This window comes from Tachysurus vachellii, chromosome 13 (genome assembly GCF_030014155.1).
Source record: "Tachysurus vachellii isolate PV-2020 chromosome 13, HZAU_Pvac_v1, whole genome shotgun sequence".
Classification (NCBI taxonomy): Eukaryota; Metazoa; Chordata; class Actinopteri; order Siluriformes; family Bagridae; genus Tachysurus; species Tachysurus vachellii.
In genome coordinates, this window is record NC_083472.1 from 2,604,837 (window position 1) to 2,628,737 (window position 23,901).

General features: G+C 42.0%; 1 protein-coding gene and 2 non-coding genes across 3 annotated transcripts; 1 reads left to right on the plus strand and 2 right to left on the minus strand.

Annotated features, from left to right (window-relative positions):
* Window positions 1–204: 204 nt before the first annotated feature.
* vac14 (vac14 homolog (S. cerevisiae)) lies at window positions 205–22,230 on the minus strand. Its single transcript, XM_060885485.1, has 19 exons — window positions 21,695–22,230; window positions 18,837–18,987; window positions 17,351–17,518; window positions 17,159–17,221; window positions 16,968–17,075; window positions 16,041–16,150; window positions 15,811–15,932; window positions 15,197–15,334; window positions 14,597–14,737; window positions 11,756–11,819; window positions 10,954–11,098; window positions 10,756–10,821; window positions 7,540–7,687; window positions 7,215–7,347; window positions 4,426–4,600; window positions 4,115–4,233; window positions 2,517–2,596; window positions 1,755–1,905; window positions 205–1,073 (listed from the first exon to the last, which is right to left on the minus strand). The coding sequence occupies exons 1-19, from the start codon at window positions 21,796–21,798 to the stop codon at window positions 914–916; spliced, it is 2,346 nt and encodes a 781-aa protein (XP_060741468.1). The 5' UTR covers window positions 21,799–22,230; the 3' UTR covers window positions 205–913.
* trnag-gcc (transfer RNA glycine (anticodon GCC)) lies at window positions 13,582–13,652 on the minus strand. Its single transcript has one exon. It is a non-coding gene; the product is annotated as a tRNA-Gly (tRNA).
* Window positions 14,116–14,186, plus strand: trnag-gcc (transfer RNA glycine (anticodon GCC)). Its single transcript has one exon. It is a non-coding gene; the product is annotated as a tRNA-Gly (tRNA).
* Window positions 22,231–23,901: the final 1,671 nt, after the last annotated feature.

The following is a 23,901-nucleotide window of genomic DNA, read 5'->3' on the forward strand; positions in this document are numbered from 1 at the left end:
TCTTTCTGTTGAAGTTAATTGCTTAAATCTGGTTCCGAGGCTCTAAAACTGGAGACTGCTTACCCACATGCCTCTATAGTGAAATCTATTTATTTAATTTATTATTAGATTATGTGGAGAACCTGCCAAACAAGTTCTTAAGTAGAAGATTAGAAGAGCTGTGAGATAATCATATATAATACACTGTAAAGAAATTATCCGACCTGATTATACATGGTCCACTTTATTGCATACATCTTTTCAGAACGTGATAAATTACTAAAATTCACCCACATAAGGCCAAGGTTCCGAGTTGTGTTCTAACTGAAATGAGACATCACAGCATGCATGAATCAGATCATCAGATCACTGATTGTGTCATAAAATGAGTATTACACAGAAGAATAAAAGCAAAGCACAGAAACTGAACTGGACTGAACATCGAAACCTGTGGTATTTATTTGCTCTTGAGTTCAGTGTCCCATGAACGTGAAACGCACATGTGGCACTACGCAAGACACGTGCTCTGTTGTGTACACGGAATGCAAGTTACTGTAACACACACACAGCTTCATTAAAACGATAAGGGGTTTATTTCTACTGTAATATTGATGCCTGATAAGACCCTTGGGTGGGGAATGCACGTAATATTCTGTCTATACTGGATAGCGATGTTGTTAAACGCTACTATGCTAAAATCACTGTAGAACGCTATAGATGATATAACCACTGGCTTAAAAGGTCAAAACAAACATGACTGCAGTTTCCTGAGTCTCTTATATCCGTTCCGATTCTCAGTCACTCAATAATAAAGCACTTTAAACATTTAAAAGCAGATAAACTGAAGTCCTTTATTCCTAGAGCAGGACTAAGCAGACTCTCTTAGTGGTCCATGTGTTGTGCCATGTCTTCTCCGGTGTGAAACGGTAACTGCTCAGAGCACCAGCTTCCGATCCGGGTGCTCGGCGTGGCCTGATCTCTGGTGCCGCACCTCGCGATGTTTACTCTGCACGTGCTCGAAGTGCTGAAGCAGCTCTTTGTAGTCGACCTGCGGCTGGGCGAGGCGTTTGGAGCTGGCTGGCTTTGACTCGTCCCTGTAATGCAGAAGTTATATTTAATTAATTAGACCAAACGGCATCTCCGGCTGGATCGGCATATACGTTAATTTATATACGGGGAAGTCGTGGCCTAATGGTTAGAGAGTTTGACTCCTAACCCTAAGGTTGTGGGTTCAAGTCTCGGGCCCACGACTGAGGTGCCCTCGAGCAAGGCACCGAACCCCCCAACTGCTCCCCGGGCGCCGCAGCATAAATGGCTGCCCACTGCTCCAGGTGTGTGTTCACGGTGTGTGTGTGTTCACTGCTGTGTGTGTGCGCACTTTGGATGGGTTAAATGCAGTGAACGAATTCTGAGTATGGGTCACCGTACTTAGCCGTATGTCACGTCACTTTCACTTTATTAAATGATGATTTTTAACTTACATGAAATCTTTATATCTTTATAACAATATCTAGTCAGATCTATCTACAAATTCTTATTATCGTTATCACAATAAATCAAATTGCTAAAATGAAAGCTTTGAAAACTTTGATCAGTTTTGTTTTATGTTAAATAAGACACTCTTTCACTTCGCCACTGGATTGTGCATTTTTTAACAGTTGATTGATATCATAATATATTGCAACCGTGATATTTTAGAAACTTCATGAGAACTCCTACTAGGAGGAGTATTTTGTTCAAGGTTTGTGCTGTGACGTGACGATTGCAGGACTCACACAGTCCTCATGAGCTCTGGATTTGGGACACAGCGAAGGCGTTGAGACAGAAGGTGGAAGGCCTGGCTCTGAGGCAGCAGCATCAGCAGGCCGTACAGAGCTTTAATCAGGTACGGGTTGTTCTCCACGTCCAGCAACTGCAGGCGCAGGTCTACACAGGGAGAAGTAAAGACAACAACACTGTCAAACTTTTAATCACGAGATACATTCGTCTCAGTAGAAGCAACAGTTTTTAAAGCATAAATCTACAACAAAGCATGCAAAAGTAAACGAGCAGATGAGGAAGTCAAATTAAACAGCTGTCAATGCGCTGTAAATGTGGCACACGTATGTTTGTATTTCTCATTATTCTTTATTCACTCTTAGTTTTAAATTATTTACTCATATGCACAGTCTAAAGAAGGAGTAGGCCAGGCTTTCATTTCACGTCAAGGTGTAGACAGTATTTAACTACAGTACAGTAGGTATGTGACTAATAAAATCTTTAGTCATCCTGCATGCGTTCCGTCTCATTTCACGGCTGCTTAAGTGCTTATATATCGTCACACCTCTTCTTCCACTGAACCTCAAACTGCTATATTGTTGGATTGGGCTACATGTAATGTGTGTTGAAGGAGTCAGGTCATCGAAGCTCCTACATACACGTTCACGTGCATTCAGCTCGTAAATACGACCTTTCCGACCCGACTGGAGCGCGCCGTTGTTACTCGATATTTTGCACGTGCGCCTACGGTGGTGTAAAACGAACAAAGGTGAGCTTACATGTAAAAATGGGGCTTTCGATGAGCTGCACCAGTTTGTCTACTTCGATCAGGAAATCCACAGTCACCTCCAGGTCACCGCTGATTAGGCTGAAGTCAAGGAGTGAATAACGTGCTCCATGAAGACAAGACAGTAACGAGTAAAGGCTTTAACAGAACCGGATTTTGTATAATATTGTCTCAAAGCAGCTTTACATAAATAAAAAAAAAATAAAAAATTTATGCCTATTGATCAGGCCTGGGGGGCACGGTGGCTTAGTGGTTAGCACGTTCGCCTCACACCTCCAGGGTTGTGGGTTCGATTCCCGCCTCCGTCTTGTGTGTGTGGAGTTTGCATGTTCTCCCCGTGCCTCGGGGGTTTCCTCTGGGTACTCCGGTTTCCGTAGTGTGTGATTGCGTGAGTGAATGAGAGTGTGTGTGTGCCCTGTGATGGGTTGGCACTCCGTCCGGGGTGTATCCTGCCTTGATGCCCGATGACGCCTGAGATAGGCACAGGCTCCCCGTGACCCGAGGTAGTTCGGATAAGCGGTAGAAAATGAGTGAGAGAGTGAGAGAGTGAGTGAGTGAGTGAGTGAGTGAGTGAGTGAGTGAGTGATCAGGCCTGAGGCAAAGATGATAAAAATAAATAAATAAATAAATAAAAAGTCCCTGAGACTCTATGAAGAAGAAACCTTGGGTTGAACCCGACTCGAAAGGGAACCTCATCCTCATCTGGGTGACTCCAGAGAGTGAGATTATAAATAATTAATGTTCTTTCTACGACTGTATATAACCAAGTGGAATTGTGTATCAGTGTGAATGCAGATAAACGGAGAAAAGTTCTAAATTCTATTTCTTTTTTCAGAAGGATGCCTTTAAAGACACAATTGTTTTATGATTTAATCCATTTCATTTTGAGGTGTCTATTAATAAATAATATATAACACGACGTGTTGTGATGTTATTGTGCCGTGTGGGAACAAAAACAGTCGTGTAATGTGCGGCTCACGACCGGGAGGGAAAAACGAACGATAATGAATTAGTGATGATGAATAATCATATTCATGCTGGAATTTTCGCATTTATTATTCTTAAGGTTTAGAGAAGTTATTAAAAAAAAAACCTAAAAAAAAGGTAATTCTGAAATCTGATTGGCTGAGCCTTACATCACAGTAATTAAAACCATGATTTAAAACAATTAAACTTTACACTTAACATATACAATAGAATAGCTTCATCTTCTATTATGTTGCTTAGCAACCAGCCCTCGTTGTTACCAGACTAAAAGAGCTATATATCGTGAATATTAATAATAAAGAATTTCATTATTTTTTTTCACTCAAAACATGATTTCTATTGTTCTTGCTCTTTCTTTATAAAAAGCTGTAAAAACCACTCGAGGCTGTGCTTTATAATGATTTTCTTACCTTTTTTTGTGGTAAGAGTTTTGTGTGTTTCCTAAGAACAGGATTAACCCTATCAAAGCCCTGTAACACATGCCATCTCGTGGCAGAGATGAAAAAAATTTCCTCTAAGAAGACATTATATTAAAGCTGTAGCATTCTGAGACGAACGTTCTTCAGTCTTTAACGTTTTATATGTTTGATAACTGAAGGATACAACTTTTGGATGAGGTCGTATGCATGGTGGTAGTTCTGTGTCAGGAAGCATAGCGAGACCGTGGCTACTGGATTGTGGCACCAGGAACGGTAGAGACAGCAGAATAAAGCACAGCTCTCCTGCAGAACAGAGTATACATTACATTACGTTACTTTAATGAAGCTGAAATGTTTTTTAAATTAGTCTCTAGTCACTATAAAGTGCACTATGTCTGGGAGTCTGCCATGTTGTAGTGTTCGCTCCCAATTTATTTCTGTGTGTGTGTGTGTGTGTGTGTGTGTGTGTGTGTGTGTGTGTGTGTTGTTCCTCACAGGCGTGCGCAGGTCTTTGAGCTGGTTCCGGAGCTGGAAGAGTTCTGCTGAGGTGAGCAGAATAGTGTTGAGAGTCTGTACCATAGTGGAAGCAAACTTCAAGTCGTCCTCCTTTAGCAGGATGTCAGCCATGGAGTGGAAGATGTTCTCTGCGTGCAGGAGGAGACACAGCTGTCTGCAGAGTAAATAAGATCTTATTCAGCATGCGTCTCATGATGTCATTTTTAATGCCACTGAAATAGTTTGGTCATGTCCAAGAATTATGATAAGGAACCTCTTGGCCTCCTATATTGGGATCAACAGATACATAGGCCACGCCTCCTTCACTGAAACTGATGTATACAAAGTCCACGCCTCCTTCACTGCTACTGACAGATACAAAGGCCACGCCTCCTTCACTTCATTAGTATACATAGGCCATGCCCCCTTCACTGCTACTGACAGACACATAGGCCACGCCTCCTTCACTGCTACTGACAGATACAAAGGCCACGCCTCCTTCACTTCATTAGTATACATAGGCCACGCCTCCTTCACTGAAACTGATGTATACAAAGTCCACACCTCCTTCACTGCTACTGACAGATACAAAGGCCACGCCTCCTTCACTTCATTAGTATACATAGGCCATGCCCCCTTCACTGCTACTGACAGACACATAGGCCACGCCTCTCTGACTGCTACTGACAGATACAAAGGCCACGCCTCCTTCACTTCATTAGTATACATAGGCCATGCCCCCTTCACTGCTACTGACAGACACATAGGCCACGCCTCTCTGACTGCTACTGACAGATACAAAGGCCACGCCTCCTTCACTTCATTAGTATACATAGGCCATGCCCTCTTCACTGCTACTGACAGACACATAGGCCACGCCTCCTTCACTGCTACTGACAGACACATAGGCCATGCCTCCTTCACTGCTACTGACAGATACAAAGGCCACGCCTCCTTCACTTCATTAGTATACATAGGCCATGCCTCCTTCATTGCTACTGACAAATACAAAGACCACACCTTCCTCACTAGAACTGATGTATACATAGGCCACACCTCCTTCACTAGAACTGATGTATACATTGGCCATTCCCCCAACACTGCTACTGACACATACAAAAGCCACACCTCCTTCACAAGGACTGATGTGTACATAGATCCCTCCACTGGCTTCCTGTAGCTGCATGCATCGGTTTCAAAACACTGATGCTTGCCTACAAAGCCAAAAATGGACCAGCTCCCTCTTAACGCAAAGCTACACTCCTCACACTGTACCTTGCACCCTCAGGTCTACAGCACTGCTCGACTGGTCCCACCATCTCTCAGGGTAAGAGGTAAGTACACAACGAGACTCTTTTCTGTTCTGGCACCAAGGTGGTAGAATAAACCTCCCCTATTGGTCCAGACTTCTGAGTCACTGGCTATTTTCAATGAAGACCTTCTTATTCATGAAACACTTCAACTAGCACTTTTTTCCCTCTTTGTTGTATGTACGTATATTAAAAAAAACTTTGAACAATGTTTTAGACTCATGTTATCTTAAGTATGTAACCTAGTAACCAGAGTTAATGAATCCAATGATGGAGACTTAAGCACTTTTGTACGTCACTTTGGATAAGAGCGTCTGCCAAATGCTGTAAATGTAAATGTACACATTGGCCACGCCCCCTTCACTGATACTGATAGGTACAAAAGCCACACCTCCTTCTCTAGGACTGATGTATACATAGACCACACCCCTTCACTGAAACTGAGATACAAAGGCCACACCTCGTTCACTAAAACTGATGTATACAAAGGCCATGCCTCCTTCATTGCTACTGACAGATACAAAGGACACGCCTCCTTCACTAGAACTGATGTATACATTGGCCACACCTCCTTCAGTAGAACCGATGTATACATTGGCCATGCAACCTTCATTGCTACTGACAGACACAAAGGCCACACCTCTTTCAATAGGACTGATGTATGCATAGGCCACGCCCTCTTCACTAAGACTGACAGGTACAAAAGCCACACCTCCTTCTCTAGGACTGATGTATACATAGACCACACCCCTTCACTGAAACTGAGTTACAAAGGCCACACCTCATTCACTAAAACTGATGTATACAAAGGCCATGCCTCCTTCATTGCTACTGACAGATACAAAGGACACGCCTCCTTCACTAGAACTGATGTACCCATTGGCCACGCCCCTTCACTGCTACTGACAGATACAAAGGCCACACCTCCTTCACTAGAACTGATGTATACATTGGCCACACCTCCTTCAGTAGAACGGATGTATACATTGGCCATGCCCCCTTCACTGCTACTGACAGATACAAAGGCCACACCTCCTTCAGTAGAACCGATGTATACATTGGCCATGCCCCTTCACTGCTACTGACAGACACAAAGGCCACACCTCCTTCAGTAGAACCGATGTATACATTGGCCATGCCCCCTTCACTGCTACTGACAGATACAAAGGCCACACCTCCTTCAGTAGAACCGATGTATACATTGGCCATGCCCCCTTCACTGCTACTGACAGACACAAAGGCCACACCTCTTTCAATAGGACTGATGTATACATAGGCCACGCCCTCTTCACTAAGACTGACAGGTACAAAAGCCACACCTCCTTCACTAGGAATGATGTGTACATAGACCAAGCGCCCTTCACTGATACTGACACAATACCTCAACTGGAGATGACAGATACACAGTCCAAACGTCCTGCACTGGGACTGACAGACACCAAGGCCACGCCTCCTTCATGCTGTGTTTTTAGGTCTCACCTAATGATGAAGGCTCCTCTTGTTTCCAGAAGCTTCCTTTCCAGACTGAAGCGCTTTAAAAGGTTGATCATGAACTTGTAGAAGTAGGAGTTCATGCTGGGGGTTGAGGGTGAAGAGTCCAACACTTTAGAGCCTTAAGATAAAAGACAACACATCTCATGTCCTCAATACAGATAAGATGTTGTAGGCACCAGCAGTCACACTGTGGCAGTGATCATTAGATTACACCGTTCTTACCTTGAGGTCTTAAAAATGCATACAAACGATCAATAATGGCACAGACGTTGGAGTTCAGTGAGCAGAATAAAACGAGTGGATTACTCACCTGCCCCCAGCTGTTTCTGTGCTTGTTTTCCTCCCTCTGGAATGTGAAGTTGGGTTTTATTTGCTCCATCACACGACTCTGATAAATCTGTCTGTCCAGCACGGGAGGATGCGATCTCTGCCAGAACCTCCAGGTCTTTCAGGATGACCTTTTGGAAAACGATTTGCATTGAAACTGCAGTTTAGACCAGGCTTTGGAACACCAAACTACCTGTTCAAGTGCCAATTCATTTGCTTCACACACCATTACACAGATTCCAATAAGCACGGATGAAAGCAGAAGTACTTTTCCACCGGACAATGTGACAAAGCAACAAATCAGTGAACGCAGACTTTCTGTGTGCTCATTACAGATTGTTCTTGCTTTCTTCTCGCATCCCAAATCTATAGGAAAATTTGTCACCAATCAAAAACCTCTTGAAATCTCGCTCTACTTTTATACTGTAGTAACATGGAGCACATGCTCCTCCTGAGATTGGGAATCGAGAACCGATTCTTATTCAGAACCGGTTCTGTTTTTTAACAGGAACCGGAACCGCACGGAATTTTTAAGTTTCGGTTCCAAATGCGGTTCCGATGCGATGAAGGGCAAAGCGCTGGGAGCGGTCACTTTAAATAGCCACGTCTTACCTCATGAATATTCATTGTTTACACTGTTAACAGTCACGCAACCAAATTAACGCAGCTTACCACAGAAATCAGTCACTCGCGCTGCTGTGCTGAGGTACGCTTTGTGTTAAACACGTCTAAAAAAAATCTAAAGTTTGGATTCATTTCCAAAGCTACAACAATGAAGCAAATCTCCCCCCGTCTGAGAGGGTTTTCTCCACAGCTGGAGATACAATAAGCCAGGAAAGGTCTCGTCTTCTCCCAGAGAAAGCAGACGTGTTCATTTTTCTTCAGAAAAATTGCTAACTGTTTTGCTAAGTTGTAATTCTGGATGTTAAATTTGATGTTGGATTTATTTCAATTTAAATTGATACGAATTGAAATGCTCTGTTTAAAATATTTAAAGAGTGATTAATAAACACAAATGGAATTGTTTAAGTATTGTGCATTATTTTTCACGTTTCTTTTATTATGGAATCGGAATCAGAACCGGGAATCGTAAGGCGGAACTGGAACCGGAATCGGAACCGGAAAATTTCTTTTGATACCCAACCCTATTCTGAGCTCTTCTGTTTTCTGGACCTGACCTGTCTGATCCATCCTGATGCCCTACTTCTGTTTGGAGTTTCATCACTGGAGGAGCTCACTGATCCTAATGATGTCACCACATGGACAGCCTGGAGATACATGGGACTGCTGTGGACGGTACCATGAAACCATGAAGATGGCTTTGGACTCCAAACAGTTTTGTACTCAAATCTCCTTCAGTGAACAGCTTAAAACTTTAACAAATTAGAGTTTATGTATTACCTCTGTGCACTTTTTGGCACCAATATAAGGTTCCCTTCTGAGTCTGGTTTCTCTCAAGGTTTCTTCCTTATATAATCTCAAGGAGTTTTTCTTAACATCATCATCGCCTCTGGCTTACTCATTCAATTTAAAGTGAACAATGTTCACTGTCAAAAACAATACAGAAATGAAACGAAATTATATTGAAATGAAGTGTGATGCAACCATTGAGACGTTTGTAATCGTTTCATCCAACAACAGTACCGGAAATAACCTTTAGGGCCTTTTTACACCTGGTCACTTCATGTGTTTTCTCTGATCCGATAGCCATCTGATTTGTTAAAACTGTTCCATTTACATTAGGCCACATAAATACGTCTCGGCGAATCGGATATCGATCTGATCTTTCTGCTCCCGCCCAAAATGCTAATATATTTTACCTCATTTCCGGGGTAATTGAAATGGAACACGCTTTGGTGTATGTACTTAAATATCGTTGCTGTCGGGCGGAAACCTCGTATGTCCAAATTTGGTCAATTTCATATTTATTCACATATCGATGCTATTGGTCAGTCCCCACGTGGGTCTGTTATTTTTACAAGTTATTAACCAATCTAAAGTCTTGAAAATAGCTTGAGCGCAAATCTCATAACTCCATTGGACACTTCAACTGTCCACCTCTTCCTCACTCCGCGGGAGAGATTCACGGCATATTTCTCCTCAAGAAGAGTCGCAACGAATCAACACGTCTTCTGAGGTAAATGTCTTCAAAACACTGGGCTCAAAGAAAACAAATCTTGACCCCCGCTAGTTCTGGTGCTCGTCTGAGGACAGGAATTTAGCGCAAGACAATCCACTGCAACGTGGACTAAACCCTGTGCACTGCAGATAAGGTACGGCGTTTTTTTAATTTCCTGAAAAATAACGGTTTTGGAGATACGAGGATTCCGCCTGACAGCGACGATATACTTTTGTTTCTATGTTTTACAAAGCTTTTGTTGGACGCTTTCATCGCTCCAAAGAGCAATAAGTGCCTGCGTGTCGTCCGTGTTATTTGTTTCTGGCGCGATGCACGACTTGTGAGTCACCTGCGAGTGACGTACTTCCGTTTGGGAGGAGTATAGCGCTGACGTATGTGGCTTGAACAACCACATTCATTTACACCTGTCCAGTTTCATCTGAAACGCGTCCCAGACCACCTCCTGAAGGGGTCTGAACCATCGGATTTATATCCGTCTCCAAAACGTTTCGGAGGGCATTTAGACCTGGTCTTTTTACCATCGGATAGCTATCGGATCACAGAAAACGCATGAAGTGAGCAGGTGTAAAAAGCCTGTTACATTACTCAGCACATTTCCAAAGGTTCACAGGAGACTCTAAACACCAACACTATCATGCTGTAAACTCTTCATGGTACCATCTAGCACCAATGGGTTTGGACCTCGAATCTACAAACAGTAAGGTTTTGCTTTAGCCATTTAAAGAAATCTTGAGGAGTCGTTGGAGAACAATTATCCTCTGAGGAAGCTTGTCGTTCTGTACACTGTACAAATCTGGAGCCCTGTGAGGGAAATCTTAAAGATTTTTATGCAGACCATTTTGACCGAAAACCCTTGAACCTTTTTTTTAAAAAAATAGCTAAATGTCATAGACTTTTTAAAAATAAATGTTTCCTTTAGTGAACCATATAAATGTTTTCCTTATGAGGAGCAGATCCATGTTGAGCCATTTCACAAAGCTATGAATACTCAACTATCCAAAGAACCCTTGAGTATCCCATGTTCTGCTACTCTGTCCAGTGGAAAATCAGAGCACTCACCTCATCAGATTCATCAGAAAGAGTCTTCAACAGCATGGGGAGCAGACTGTCTGTATGACGAAACATCTGTACACAGTACAATTACACATGCTTTGCATATGCAGAACATTTCACACACATCTCAGATATTTGTAGGTCTTAGGTATTTTATAATCCTGCGAATTCTAAGAGATCAACATGCCCTGAGTTGGTCCTTACTTTGCGAGGTGTTTTGATGTAGAGATGGTAGAGCCACTTTAGCACAGCAATGCGTGTCATCATACCAGTGGAAGAGTCATGTAAATGTCTGTCCAAGACCTGCACAATGCTGTCGAGATCCAGCGTCACGTGTGGCCTGTCATTTCTACAGGTACAGAAGAGGACATGCTCACACTGACGCGCTGGAGGTATGAAGTATCTACAGTATCCACAGTATCTAAATATTTTCTTAACTACATTTTATACCACAGTACTATTGAGTTCTCGGTTCTGATTGGTCAGATGGTGTTGATTAATTGTCTACTTTTTTCTCTTCTTTTGGCTGCTCCATGTTTGGGGTCGCCACGGCGTATTTTATTTTATTCTTAATAGTAATATCAGGGGGGCACGGTGGTTTAGTGGTTAGCACGTTCGCCTCACACCTCCAGAGTTGGGGGTTTGATTCCCACCTCCACCTTGTGTGTGTGGAGTTTGCATGTTCTCCCCGTGCCTCGGGGGTTTCCTCCGGGTACTCCGGTTTCCTCCCCCGGTCCAAAGACATGCATGGTAGGTTGATTGGCATCTCTGGAAAATTGTCCGTAGTGTGTGATTGCGTGAGTGAATGAGAGTGTGTGTGTGTGTGTATGTGCCCTGCGATGGGTTGGCACTCCGTCCAGGGTGTATCCTGCCTCGATGCCCGATGACGCCTGAGATAGGCACAGGCTCCCCGTGACCCGAGGTAGTTCGGATAAGCGGTAGAAGATGAATGAATGAATGAATGAATGAATAAATAGTAATATCAAGTCACAAAATATCATCATACCCTGTTGGTGTGAAGAAGGAGATGTTGCTTAATCCCACGGACTCCTGAGAGGCGTTTAATGAATCTAAAAAGAAACAGAGAGAGAGAGAGTTTTAAAGCGCAAGATAACGTTTAATGGTATTCTTAAACTTTAGACCTATTTAGTGCCAATTTGGCAAATCTGACTTCAAACAGAGGGATTTTTTTTTTGTCACTGCAACATTTGTTTATATATTTTTTATGCTTCTACACAAATTTGACCCATGCTGAATTGTAAAAATATGCACATACACATACAGTACTCTTAGTTTACACTACAATTTAGCAACAAAAACCAAAAGGGATTGTGTTTGTATCATAGGATATACATGAGATTTTTTTTGTCATGAACAAAGATCAGACTCGATCCATGCTCCAATTTCCGCTCCAATGTCAGCCGCTGCTTCCCTTCACTTTCTTATCATGGTGCAGAATTTGATTCATTAATATCACAGGTGAGGCCAGGCTTTTTGAGTCAAGTCAAGAGTCAAGAAGCTTTTATTGTTATTTCAACCATATATAGCTGTTACAGTACACAGTGAAATGAGACAACGTTTCTCCAGGATCAGGGTGCTACATAACACAAAGACAGAGCTATAAGGATTTAGTAAATTAGTCCTAGATACATAAAGTGCATTTGTGTGACCTGGTGTAAACTGTGCAGGACAAGACAGACAAGACAGTGCAGGACAAAATATAGAAAGACAGTGCAGGACAAAAAGACAGAAAGACAGTGCAAGACAAGACAAAAAAGACAGTGCAGGACAAAAAGACAGAAAGACAGTGCAGGACAAAAGCCAAAAAGACAGTGCAGGACAAAAGCCAAAACGACAGTGCAGGACAGAAAGACAGAAAGACAGTGCAGGACAAGACAAAAAAGACAGTGCAGGACAAAAGCCAAAAAGACAGTGCAGGACAGAAAGACAGTGCAGGACAAGACAAAAAGACAGTGCAGCGCAAGACAGACAGACAGTGCAGCACAAGACAGACAAGACAGTGCAGGACAAAAGACAGTGCAAACAAAAAATACAAGACAATACAAAAAAGACAATATACAAAAGACAATAAACAGAAACAGAGCCTACCAGTGTAAATACTGTATGTTCTACAATATTGCGTGCAGTAATACTAGAATGAACACAGTGTCATAGCAGCAGGTCCCTGAGATAATGTAAAGTATTGTGCAAAACAGCAAACGACTGAAATGGGAGACCGCATGTGCAAAGAGCAAAAAGTGTGCAAAAACAGCATGTGAACAGGTTGATGGATGTATATTGGAAGTGTGTGTATTTGGTGTAGGTCTGTGAGGACCATACAGTTGGGATGTGTGTGTGTGTGTGTGTGTTGTGCTCAGTACAGTTCAGTTATTAAGGAGTACACAGTCTGGTCGTGAGGCCCGAATGCTTCGGTACCACTACAGTAGCACTGGATCCAAAGGAACACCTTTGTTAACAATGTGTCATAATTATTCATTGTGCAAAAATATAAAATAGGATGGATCATGATGAATTATTAATTTGTTCACACTCTTGTGGTAGCATATAAATATGCTAAATATATAAATATAATAAAGCGTGTTTGCTCCCCTTCAAGCTACATGCTTATCGTGCCAGTTGTCACAAAACAAGCATTTCCCAAGAAAGGATATAGCACTTGCTCCATTTGAACCTCAAAGAAATATAATTTGTTAAAGATTAAATGTAAACGATGCGTCTTAATTTTTTTTTTATTCAGAAAAGTTATAGAAATTAGGGTTGTGCATTTCTTCATTTTTGTTTTATTCAGAAAAGTTATAAAAATTAGGGTTGTGCATTGGCCGGGAATCGAACCCGGGCCTCCCGCGTGGCAGGCGAGAATTCTACCACTGAACCACCAATGCTTTCCTGTGAGCTGAAGTCGCCCTCTGGCTTATAAAAGTGCTCATTGCAACGTAAAACGTATCTCACTATAAATGAACCAAAGTGAAGTAAACTATCCTTTAAACTATAGACAACTATATTACACATATATATTATTATATTATTATAAATTCTTCATTTATTTTTTTTAACTTTTACTTCCGTTTGAATCCTGTAGGCTGCCTACGTCACTGCGATACGTCACTGCACCTACTTCACGGCGCCCAAGAGTTAAGCGCTAATACAATATTTTATTGGCTTTTTTATATAAATCTACAATTATCAAAGATATCCAATGAATGTTGTGATTAGACACATAGCAGTAGTGATATTTACAGATAATAAACAATACAATTCAAGAGAGCGACCATACAGTATGATAGTATGGTGCCACGTTGCAATGCCATTTTCATAAGCCAGAGGGCGACTTCAGTCCACAGGAAAGCATTGGTGGTTCAGTGGTAGAATTCTCGCCTGCCACGCGGGAGGCCCGGGTTCGATTCCCGGCCAATGCACAACCCTAATTTTTTTAACTTTTTTTAATAACAAAAAAAAATCTATGAGTAAACAATGTCTCAGGGGGTCAAATTGAGCAAGTGCTACTTGGCCTTTCAGGGGGAATGATTTTTTTTTCACTAGCTGGGACAATAAACATGTGGATTGTAGTGTAGTAGTATCGGAGTAAACTAATCGAATTAAACATAATATTTCAATGCTACCACAAAAGTGAAAACAAATAAATCAAGATCCATGTAATCAGTAAACGATACTTTTGCAACTTCAGACCTTAAGATAACTTTTGTCAAGTCTGTTCCTAGTCACATAAGCAATCATGGGATGTAGCTGACAAAGTGAGTTTATGAATTTATTGAATACTATCTAAAGGCTGCTTGCACACACCCACGTGAACGTGTCAGTAACTCACCGTTAAGATCCACCTCAGTTTTACTGCCTGTGTCTGTGCTCACAGGAGAGCTCATGGTCTGTAATTCATCATCTTCATCATCCTCAGGGGTCACAAGCTTCATCAGGCTGTTGTTGCAGGCGCTCGCTACCTCTTTAGTGTCTGTTCAGGATGGGTTAAGGACACGACACCAACAACTGGTTGAACAATGAACAAACATTCATCATACAGAAGAAAGAAAAATGATCATTTTTACACATTTACATATTATTGAGAATAGACTTGATCGTGTAAATGTTGACCTGTTGTGTTAAAATCGTATAATTGGTTACTATAAAGGTCATACTGATAAAGATAATACTTATTCATTTCAAATTCAAAAGCTATATGTAAGAAATCCATGTCCAGCCATTCAAATGGGAAAAAAGTAACGGCGCCCCCCGTTAGTGGGCGTCCAACGTAGCTGACACGCTGCGGTGGCTGAGCTGCGTTATTGGAACTAAATAAAGCATTGAAGAAAAACACTATCGGTGAATTCTGTCTAAAAACTTTACGGTTGACCTGTGAAAATGTTTAGATAATTTCCTGATGAATACAGGAATCAGTAGGCAGGAAGGATACTCTTCTTGCGGTCATCGTAAGATAAACAGGGCAGCACTGCTGTTAGAATGCCTGAGGAATAAGGCAGGACCACTCGTCCTGCCAGCTGAATAAACTCCCTCATCCAGGTCATAGCAGTCAGCTGGATAAGATCGTTAGCTGAGGGACAGAGTGAGATTAGAAATTAGAGTTACACCAGAACTGTTACAGTAATGGGTTAGTTATTGCTAACAGACTAGTCCACAACTAGTTATGTTCCTTATGAAGAAGCTGCAGCATGTTTGAGAATTATATTATATTCTATTATATTATATATATATATATATATATATATATATATATATATATATATATATATATATATATATATATATATACACACACACAGTATTATAATATTGTATATTTCGGCAACAGAGCAGGCGAAAGGCTTTGAGGGAGCCAGTGATGGTGTTGTGCAATGTGACGCACCATTTAAATTGGAATTAATACATTCAATTACTAAAATACAAATTCTTACAGGTCTTTGTGGGATTGTTGTTTAACTCTGAAAAAGGGAAGCTTTTGAGAAACTAGGTCTAGTTTCAGTTTCTGAGACGAGGTTCGCTTTAACAGTCTAGACTCTGTCCACCTACTCATTTTGGAGTCATCAGAAACTTGACAGTGGATGACCAGGATGTTAGCCATATCAGCAAACTTCACACTGGAAGGAGTTTTCTTTATTTCTTTGAGAAATTCTCCCAAAACCACTTCACACCTTCAAGACAAAAACATTGCTGTCATACTACACAAAGGAAGTGAGAGCAGATTAAAAACAGCTAGGAAACAAATTCTGAAATGAAATTTATAGTAACTTAGTTCCTACATGCGCTTGATCTCTTTGCTGCTGTCTCCGAGGATCTGAAAGAGGCCGTCTAGAATTTCAGGAAGGTAAACCAGCAGGTTGATGTCTGGAACTGATTCCAGCACCATGATCTGTAAAAACATTAAAATCAAAAAGATATTAAAGTAATTTACAGGACGTGAGAGATAAAGTTTATATCTACCCTCGGGGTGACATGAAAAGACCACACCTCCTGCAGACTAACACACACAGACTAACACACACAGACTAACACACACAAAGGACTCACGCCTCCTTTACTGAGACACATACAGAGACCACGCCTCCTTCACTGAGACACATACAGAGGTCACGCCTCCTTCACTGAGACACATACAGAGACCACGCCTCCTTCAGACTGACACACACAGAGGTCACACCTCCTTCAGACTGACACACACAGAGGTCACGCCTCCTTCACTGAAACACACAGAGACCACGCCTTCTTCAGACTGACACACACAGAGGTCATGCCTCCTTCACTAAGACACATACAGAGACCACGCCTCCTTCAGACTGACACACACATAGGCCAAGCCTCCTTCACTGAGACTGACACTTACAGAGGCCACGCCTCCTTCAGACTTACACACACAGGGGCCACGCCTCCTTCACTGAGACTGACAAATACTGAGACCACGCCTCCTTCAGACTGACACACACAGGGGCCACGCCTCCTTCACTGAGACTGACAAATACTGAGACCACGCCTCCTTCAGACTGACACACACACAGAGGCCACGCCTCCTTCAGACTGACACATACAGAGGCCACGCATCCTTTACTGAGACTGACACATACTGAGACCACGCCTCCTACAGACTGACACACAGGCCACGCCCCCTACAGACTGACACACACATAGGCCACGCCTCCTTCACTGAGACTGAGCTGAACTGCTCTACTTACCCATGAGATGATGAACTGCCGAGCATACTGGTTGTTGGAGTAAATCCTCTCACGTAACAGAGGAACAAATGCCACCAGGTCAAACTTGTTGCTTTCTGTTACAATGTCCTACACAGTCAAAAAAGAACTCATGAAATGAAGCCAAGACTTTATGAATTGTGCCATTTTTAAAGAAAGTCTTTCAGGTTTACCTTCAGAAGCCGATCAAGCAGCTCAGATCCACTCTTCACGTTGGGGTCTGGATCTGCTGCCAGCTGGGAAACATGTAAGTAGTGTGAGAAAGTTCTACAGTGATATCAGGGCAAACCTTTGGGGATGTAAAGTGGGCAGAGTCAGAAACATTTATTAGATCCTCTGTATTTTTTCTCCTTCGTCGTCAGTACCTTACTGAGGCCATCAAACAACACGTTAAAGTGAGGAAGCACGGCGCCTCTGGCCACCTTCACGATGTTGTAGAGAGCTTCGCAGGCGTAATATCGCAGGCGGCTGTCCGAGTCGTTGAAGCACGTTAGCACCGGCTCGATTAGCTCCTTCAGGTACAAGCCGGAATCCTAAAGATACAAAACAACACAACACATTCACGGTCATCCAGATAATCCTGAAAGTCTCACAGATGAAACATATGAGCGATAAAACACTTTAGACGCCAGCACGTGAAGTGGCACTGCTCGGAATAATTAATGATGCAAAGCTTATAAAGAATCTTCTAAAGGATTTTCCACATATATTCAGGAGATGACGCCTGAGCGACGCTCACAGAAACTGAAAATGACAACTAAACAGTGAGAGAGAATCTTCTTAATATGGTGTGTGCTAAATGTTCCAATAATACAGCTCGCACAATGCAGCACCCCAACTAGAATTGGTCCTAAATTAATGTACATTGTTATTTATATTGAAGTTTTTCTTCTGGTTCGGATTACCTTGAATATCTAATTTATTAATATTTGTACTGAAATTTCACGATCAACTGGATTTTTAAGGATTTTTAAAATATTTCCCCTGAATAAATCCAGGTAGATAAATGAGGCCAATATGGTGTACAATCACGGTCCTTAAAGGTGCCAATAATTCTGAATCTCTACTGTATGATGAACATTCGTGAAAACATGCAGGTTAATGTGACTTTCTCTGTACAGTGCTGAGGAGAGGTGTAGAGACAAAGTGTAAAGACAAATGTGAGGACAGGGTGTGGAGACGGAGACAGATGTGAGGACAGGGTGTGGAGACTAGATGTGGAAAAGGGTGTGGAGAGACTGGGTGTGGAGGGACTGGGTGTGGAGGGACTGGGTGTGGAGGGAGAGACAGATGTGAGGACAGGGTGTGGAGACTGGGTGTGGAGACTGGGTGTGGAGACGGAGACAGATGTGAGGACAGGGTGTGGAGACTGGGTGTGGAGACTGGGTGTGGAGGGACTAGATGTGGAGGGACTAGATGTGGAGAGACTGGGTGTGGAGACAGAGACAGATGTGAGGACAAGGTGTGGAGACTAAGATGTGAAGACAGTGTGTGGAGACTAGATGTGGAGAGACTAGATGTGGAGAGACTAGATGTGGAGAGACTAGATGTGGAGAGACTAGATGTGGAGAGACTCGGTGTGGAGACTCGGTGTGGAGACTCGGTGTGGAGACTCGGTGTGGAGACTCGGTGTGGAGACTCGGTGTGGAGACTCGGTGTGGAGACGGAGACAGGGTGTGAAGACAGGGTGTGAAGACGGAGACAGATGTAAGGACAGGGTATGGAGACAGTGTATAGAGACAGAGACAGATGTGAGGACAGGGTATGGAGACAGACACAAATGTGAGGACAGTGTGTGGAGACAGATGTGGAGACAGGGTGAGAAGACAGGGTGAGGAGACAGGGTTGTACTTTGCCGAGAGCGATGGAGCAGGCAGCCAGGCCAATCAGACCTCCTTTCCGGCTGTGTGGGTGCTGCGAGAGCGCAAACTCAGAAGCCAGGATCTGAATGACGTGTCTGATCTGAGTCGAGTTGTTTTGAGCCACAAACTCCCTCACGAGCCTGTAGCAAGAAATAAAACACACAGAGACATCAGGCAGGACAAACAGCATTACAATGACTAAAAGTTTTACTCCTTTTGACGTTGCATATTTATTTATTTATTTATTTATTTTTAAGTGACGTTCATATTTTGCTCAGTCATCACATAATGAATCTCCGAATCTATGTAAAAGCTGTCTTGTGGATCAACTTGTTCTCGGGTCTGCACATGCTCAGGGAGTAAAGTAACCGGCGTGGGTGTGTTTTAGTTGATGACATCATGACATCATTAAACGTGTAGTATGAGTGACAGGGGAACACTGTGAGACACAGAAGCCTTACGGCGAATAATATAGTGGGGCGGTGGTGGCTCAAGTGGTTAAGGCTCTGAGTTGTTAATCAGAGGAACAACGTTGGGGCCAAGAGCAAGACACTTAAGCGGCCTTCACACTGCACACGACAAACGGAAACAACTGTCGGATTTCGCCCCCTAGTGACAGTCGCACAGAATGCGCAATATGCGTAATATGCACAATCGAAAGGCCAGTCGGTACACCAATTTAAACCTTTGTTCAGAGTATCACCCTAAAGGAGTTTGGTGTAGATAGTTTGAAAGCTTGCCGAGTTATAAACCTCCAAAGTTTATAATGGGAGTCTATGGGAAAAAAGGTCATTTTGAGACCCGGTACCGGAAGTACCGGTACATGGATCGCTTAGAAAAGTAATAGCAACAAACTTCAGACCAGGGTCTATAACATATCCGAATTTGGTGCATGTGGCTCGAAAGCTCTAGGAGGAGTTACTCTTGATAAATTTTTGTCTAAGCTTAAATAGGAAAACAGAATGTTTATAATTAGGACCGTGCTGATGTCCGGTGTGAAAACCACCCAAAATACAAGGAATGAGTCTCCGGTTTCAGCACCTTGTAAAGGTGTTTGTAAAGTTTTCCAACACAGGAAAGGCTTATAGCTTCAGGATCTGGAACTATCTGGGACTGTTATATAAATAGTTCTGGTAGTTCCCAGAATATCTAAGTCTACTAAAGGTGGTAGAGCGTTTTCTTATTTAGCTCCCAAACTTCGGAACAGTCTTCCTGATAGTGTTCGGGGCTCAGACACACTCTCCTAGTTTAAATGTAGATTAAAAACTCATCTCTTTAGTCAGGCGTACACATAATACATCCCATAATATTGTACACTATTACATCAGACTTGCAAATATTATGAACAGCAGCTACGTTAATCCCTCTCCACCGCTTCTCTCTTTCTACCATCCCGAGGCATCCGTAAACTGTACCAGCTCCGATCGTCTTCCGTGCCATGAAGATTTTGGACCTCCACTGAGATAAGCAGACTCTGAGAATCCTGAGGCATCTAGAGATCTACCAGCTCCAGTCAGACCCTGCTGTACTATAGAGGAGATGTGAACTCCATGTGATCTTTTACATCAATACAACGTTTATCAGACTGTATATTTATAATCACACCCTCCAGTGTCACCCATATGAGGATGAGGTTCCACTTTGAGTCTGGTTCCTCTCAACGTTCCTTCCTTCACCATCTAAGGGAGTTTTTCCTCCCTACAGTCACCTGAGTCACCTCAGACTTGCTCATTGGGGATAAATACATACACATTGTGAACAAAATATATCTAATATTAATCTTGAATTTTGTACTCTATTAATCTTTATATTCACCTTTTGTTCTGTGTTTATGTTCTGTAAAGCTGCTTTGAGACAATGTCAATTGTAAAAAGCGAAAGAATTGTATTGAATTGAATAACAGTTAAAAAATAAACACAACAACTTGAACAATGGTGTGAGGAACCTTATGCCACTGCTGATTATTTTATAATATGAACTTGAGAGAGATATCAGGCACGATACTCAAATTCTTGGAGTAGGATTGGATCATCTGTATGTCATGATCCCCCCCCCTCACATCCAGCACACTCACTCTTCGAACTCTTGCCATCTGCTCGACGCTACAGAGCCCTGAGCACCAGAACGACCAGACATAGGAACAGTTTCTTCCATCAGGCAATCCATCTGATGAACACTTGACATACACAGAACAAACTCTATTCTTACATTATTTACACATACTTATTTATACGTCGATTTGCACATTTATATTTTGATTTGCACATTTATACGTCGATTTGCACATTTATATTTCGATTTGCACATTTATACGTCGATTTGCACATTTATATTTCGATTTGCACATTTATATTTCGATTTGCACATTTATACGTCGATTTGCACATTTATACGTCGATTTGCACATTTATATTTCGATTTGCACATTTATACGTCGATTTGCACATTTATACGTCGATTTGCACATTTATACGTCGATTTGCACAGTTATACGTCGATTTGCACATTTATACGTCGATTTGCACAGTTATACGTCGATTTGCACATTTATACGTCGATTTGCACATTTATACGTCGATTTGCACATTTATACGTCGATTTGCACATTTATATGTCGATTTGCACATTTTTCCACTGCACATACAACTGACTTTATAATATATGTGTTCACGTCTGTTTCACAATGCCATTCTGTTTACACTGTGGAGCTTCTGTACTAGAACAAACTCCTCGTATGTGAAAACATACTTGGCAAATAAAGACCTTTCTGATTCTGAATCTGATCACAAGGCAGGTCACGTGATCTGAAACAGAAGATTTTTCACAATTCATTCTATTTACACTCACTTTTCAATCTCCAGTGCGGCCACTTTCCTTTTCTCATACAGCTTGTCGTTCAGAGCTCTCACAATGTTCGGGGTCAAAGGGGAAAAATCTTTCTCCGTATTCATTTTCCAACAGTTATCCAAGAAGGAAACCCTTAAACCGAAAGCGTCAGTGGGAATAAACCGCAGTGTAGAGTGCAGAAAGATGTCTGTTTCAGCCTCTTCATATAGCAGTAATGACAATATTAAATGTTCTGCAAGATAGAACAGACTTCTTCTAAAGGTGGTCAGCTGAAGTAGATCAAATCTTTAAAGCCGATTTCCAGGAAACATTACTACAATGAGATCTGATGCTCAGAAGTGTTTTGGTTTGGTTACTGCGTCAAACAGCTGGATGAAGAAGGCGCGCTCAGCACATCTGGTTACGCGCTAACTTTAAAACGGATCAATAAGAGAACTTTAAACGCCGCTTGTATGCTGATGGGGTAAATGTGTTCATTCAGGTAGTTCCTCGTAGGGCAGTGAAGTAGTATTTGCCTGCTCACATGATTTCTGCGTCTACACCACAGGCTGTTTAGCAGAAAACAGAGCAGCTGCTTCCGCATCCGCAGGCTGGGTAGCTGATCCCTGAAAAGCAGATTAAGAGTCTCTAAGTTATTTCCTCCTCACAACCCAGGTTTTTAAAGCATAATGAAACAGTCAAAATGTGTGTGTATATATATACATAGCCAGAATATACTTCTATACGTCTGTATATAAAGCCAGAATTTACTTCTAAACAACATTAAATGAGTTCTACACAGATTAGTTGCGGTAAACAAGTCCAAGCTCCAGTCCTAGCTCTAGTGTTGTCATGGTTGAGATGCTGAATGGCTTGTGGGAAGAAGTTCCTCCACGTTTTCTCTGTGTTGTCCTTCAGCGATAAGAAACGCTTCACTGATCACAACAAGGAGAAGAGTCCCTTGTTTGGATGGTTCAGATGGCTATCGTCACTATCTTTCTAGTCTTCCATGGACACCACATTTCTGACTAGGCCAGGGCAATTGGACATCAGTAAGAATTACACAACCTATTACCAATCCTACAAACCTACAACCAGTACACAAACTATTCAAAACAGGATCAAGGAGATTCATACAGAAGTATGGAAACTATTCATCAGCCTCATGAATTAAAAAGCAAACATGAAAATTTGCAAAAGAACACACACTTGCACTAAGACAGTAGCTAAGGAAGAACTGTATTATGTTTAGATGAATCCAATTTTGACATTTATTTCGGATGGATCTGTTGCTAGAGGGCCAGAAAATGAATTCCAACCAAACTGCATAAAAGGTATTAAAAAGCTTGTCTGATTTCCTACAGTGATATTGGTGAAAATATCTGTTTCCTACAGCGATATTGGTGAGCTTGTGGTCAATGATGGCATCATGAACTCCGAGATCTATAGAGACATTGAGAAGTAATAGAGATAAAATAAGCAGATTGTCGAAGCTCTTGTGTGGACGATCGACATTTGACAACAGACGAAGACATAGTCAGATCGTTCTGTGAAACAAAGGAAGAAGCATCTATTCAATTTGATTTATTTGTATAGCGCTTTTAACAATTCCCATTGTCTCAAAGCAGATTTACAGATGTATGGAAACAGAAGAAATAAATATAGAAGAAGAAGAAAAAAATTAGGATAAAAATAAATAAATGAATATACACAATTATAGCTTAAAATTAATTTAAAGAATATGAACTTAAAACATAAAATACTATATATCTACCCCTATCCCTAATCAGCAAGCCGGAGGCGACGGCGGCAAGGAAAAACTCCCTGAGATGATATTAGGAAGCAACCATGAGAGGAACCAGACTCAGAAGGGAACCTCATCCTCATTTGGGTGACACTCTATAGTAAATAGTGTAAATGTACAGTAAATAATGTCCTTTCTACAACAGTTTATAATAGTGCAACCGAGAGCTCCTGAGGAACTAATGGTTCAGAGTTCAGCACAGACCTGATTGCTGATAAAGACCAGACTATGACCAGACAGCTGACTGATACAACATTGGATCAAAAGAAGACATGACAGTCTCCGGGCGGCTTCATACACAACAATCCCATGAGACAATGGCTGACCATGTAGATCAATCCCTGGCAAGTTGACCACCGGGCGACGAGACTCCAACCAGGGGTAGAACATCAGGATTGACAAAGTAGCTCCGTATGAAGAGACG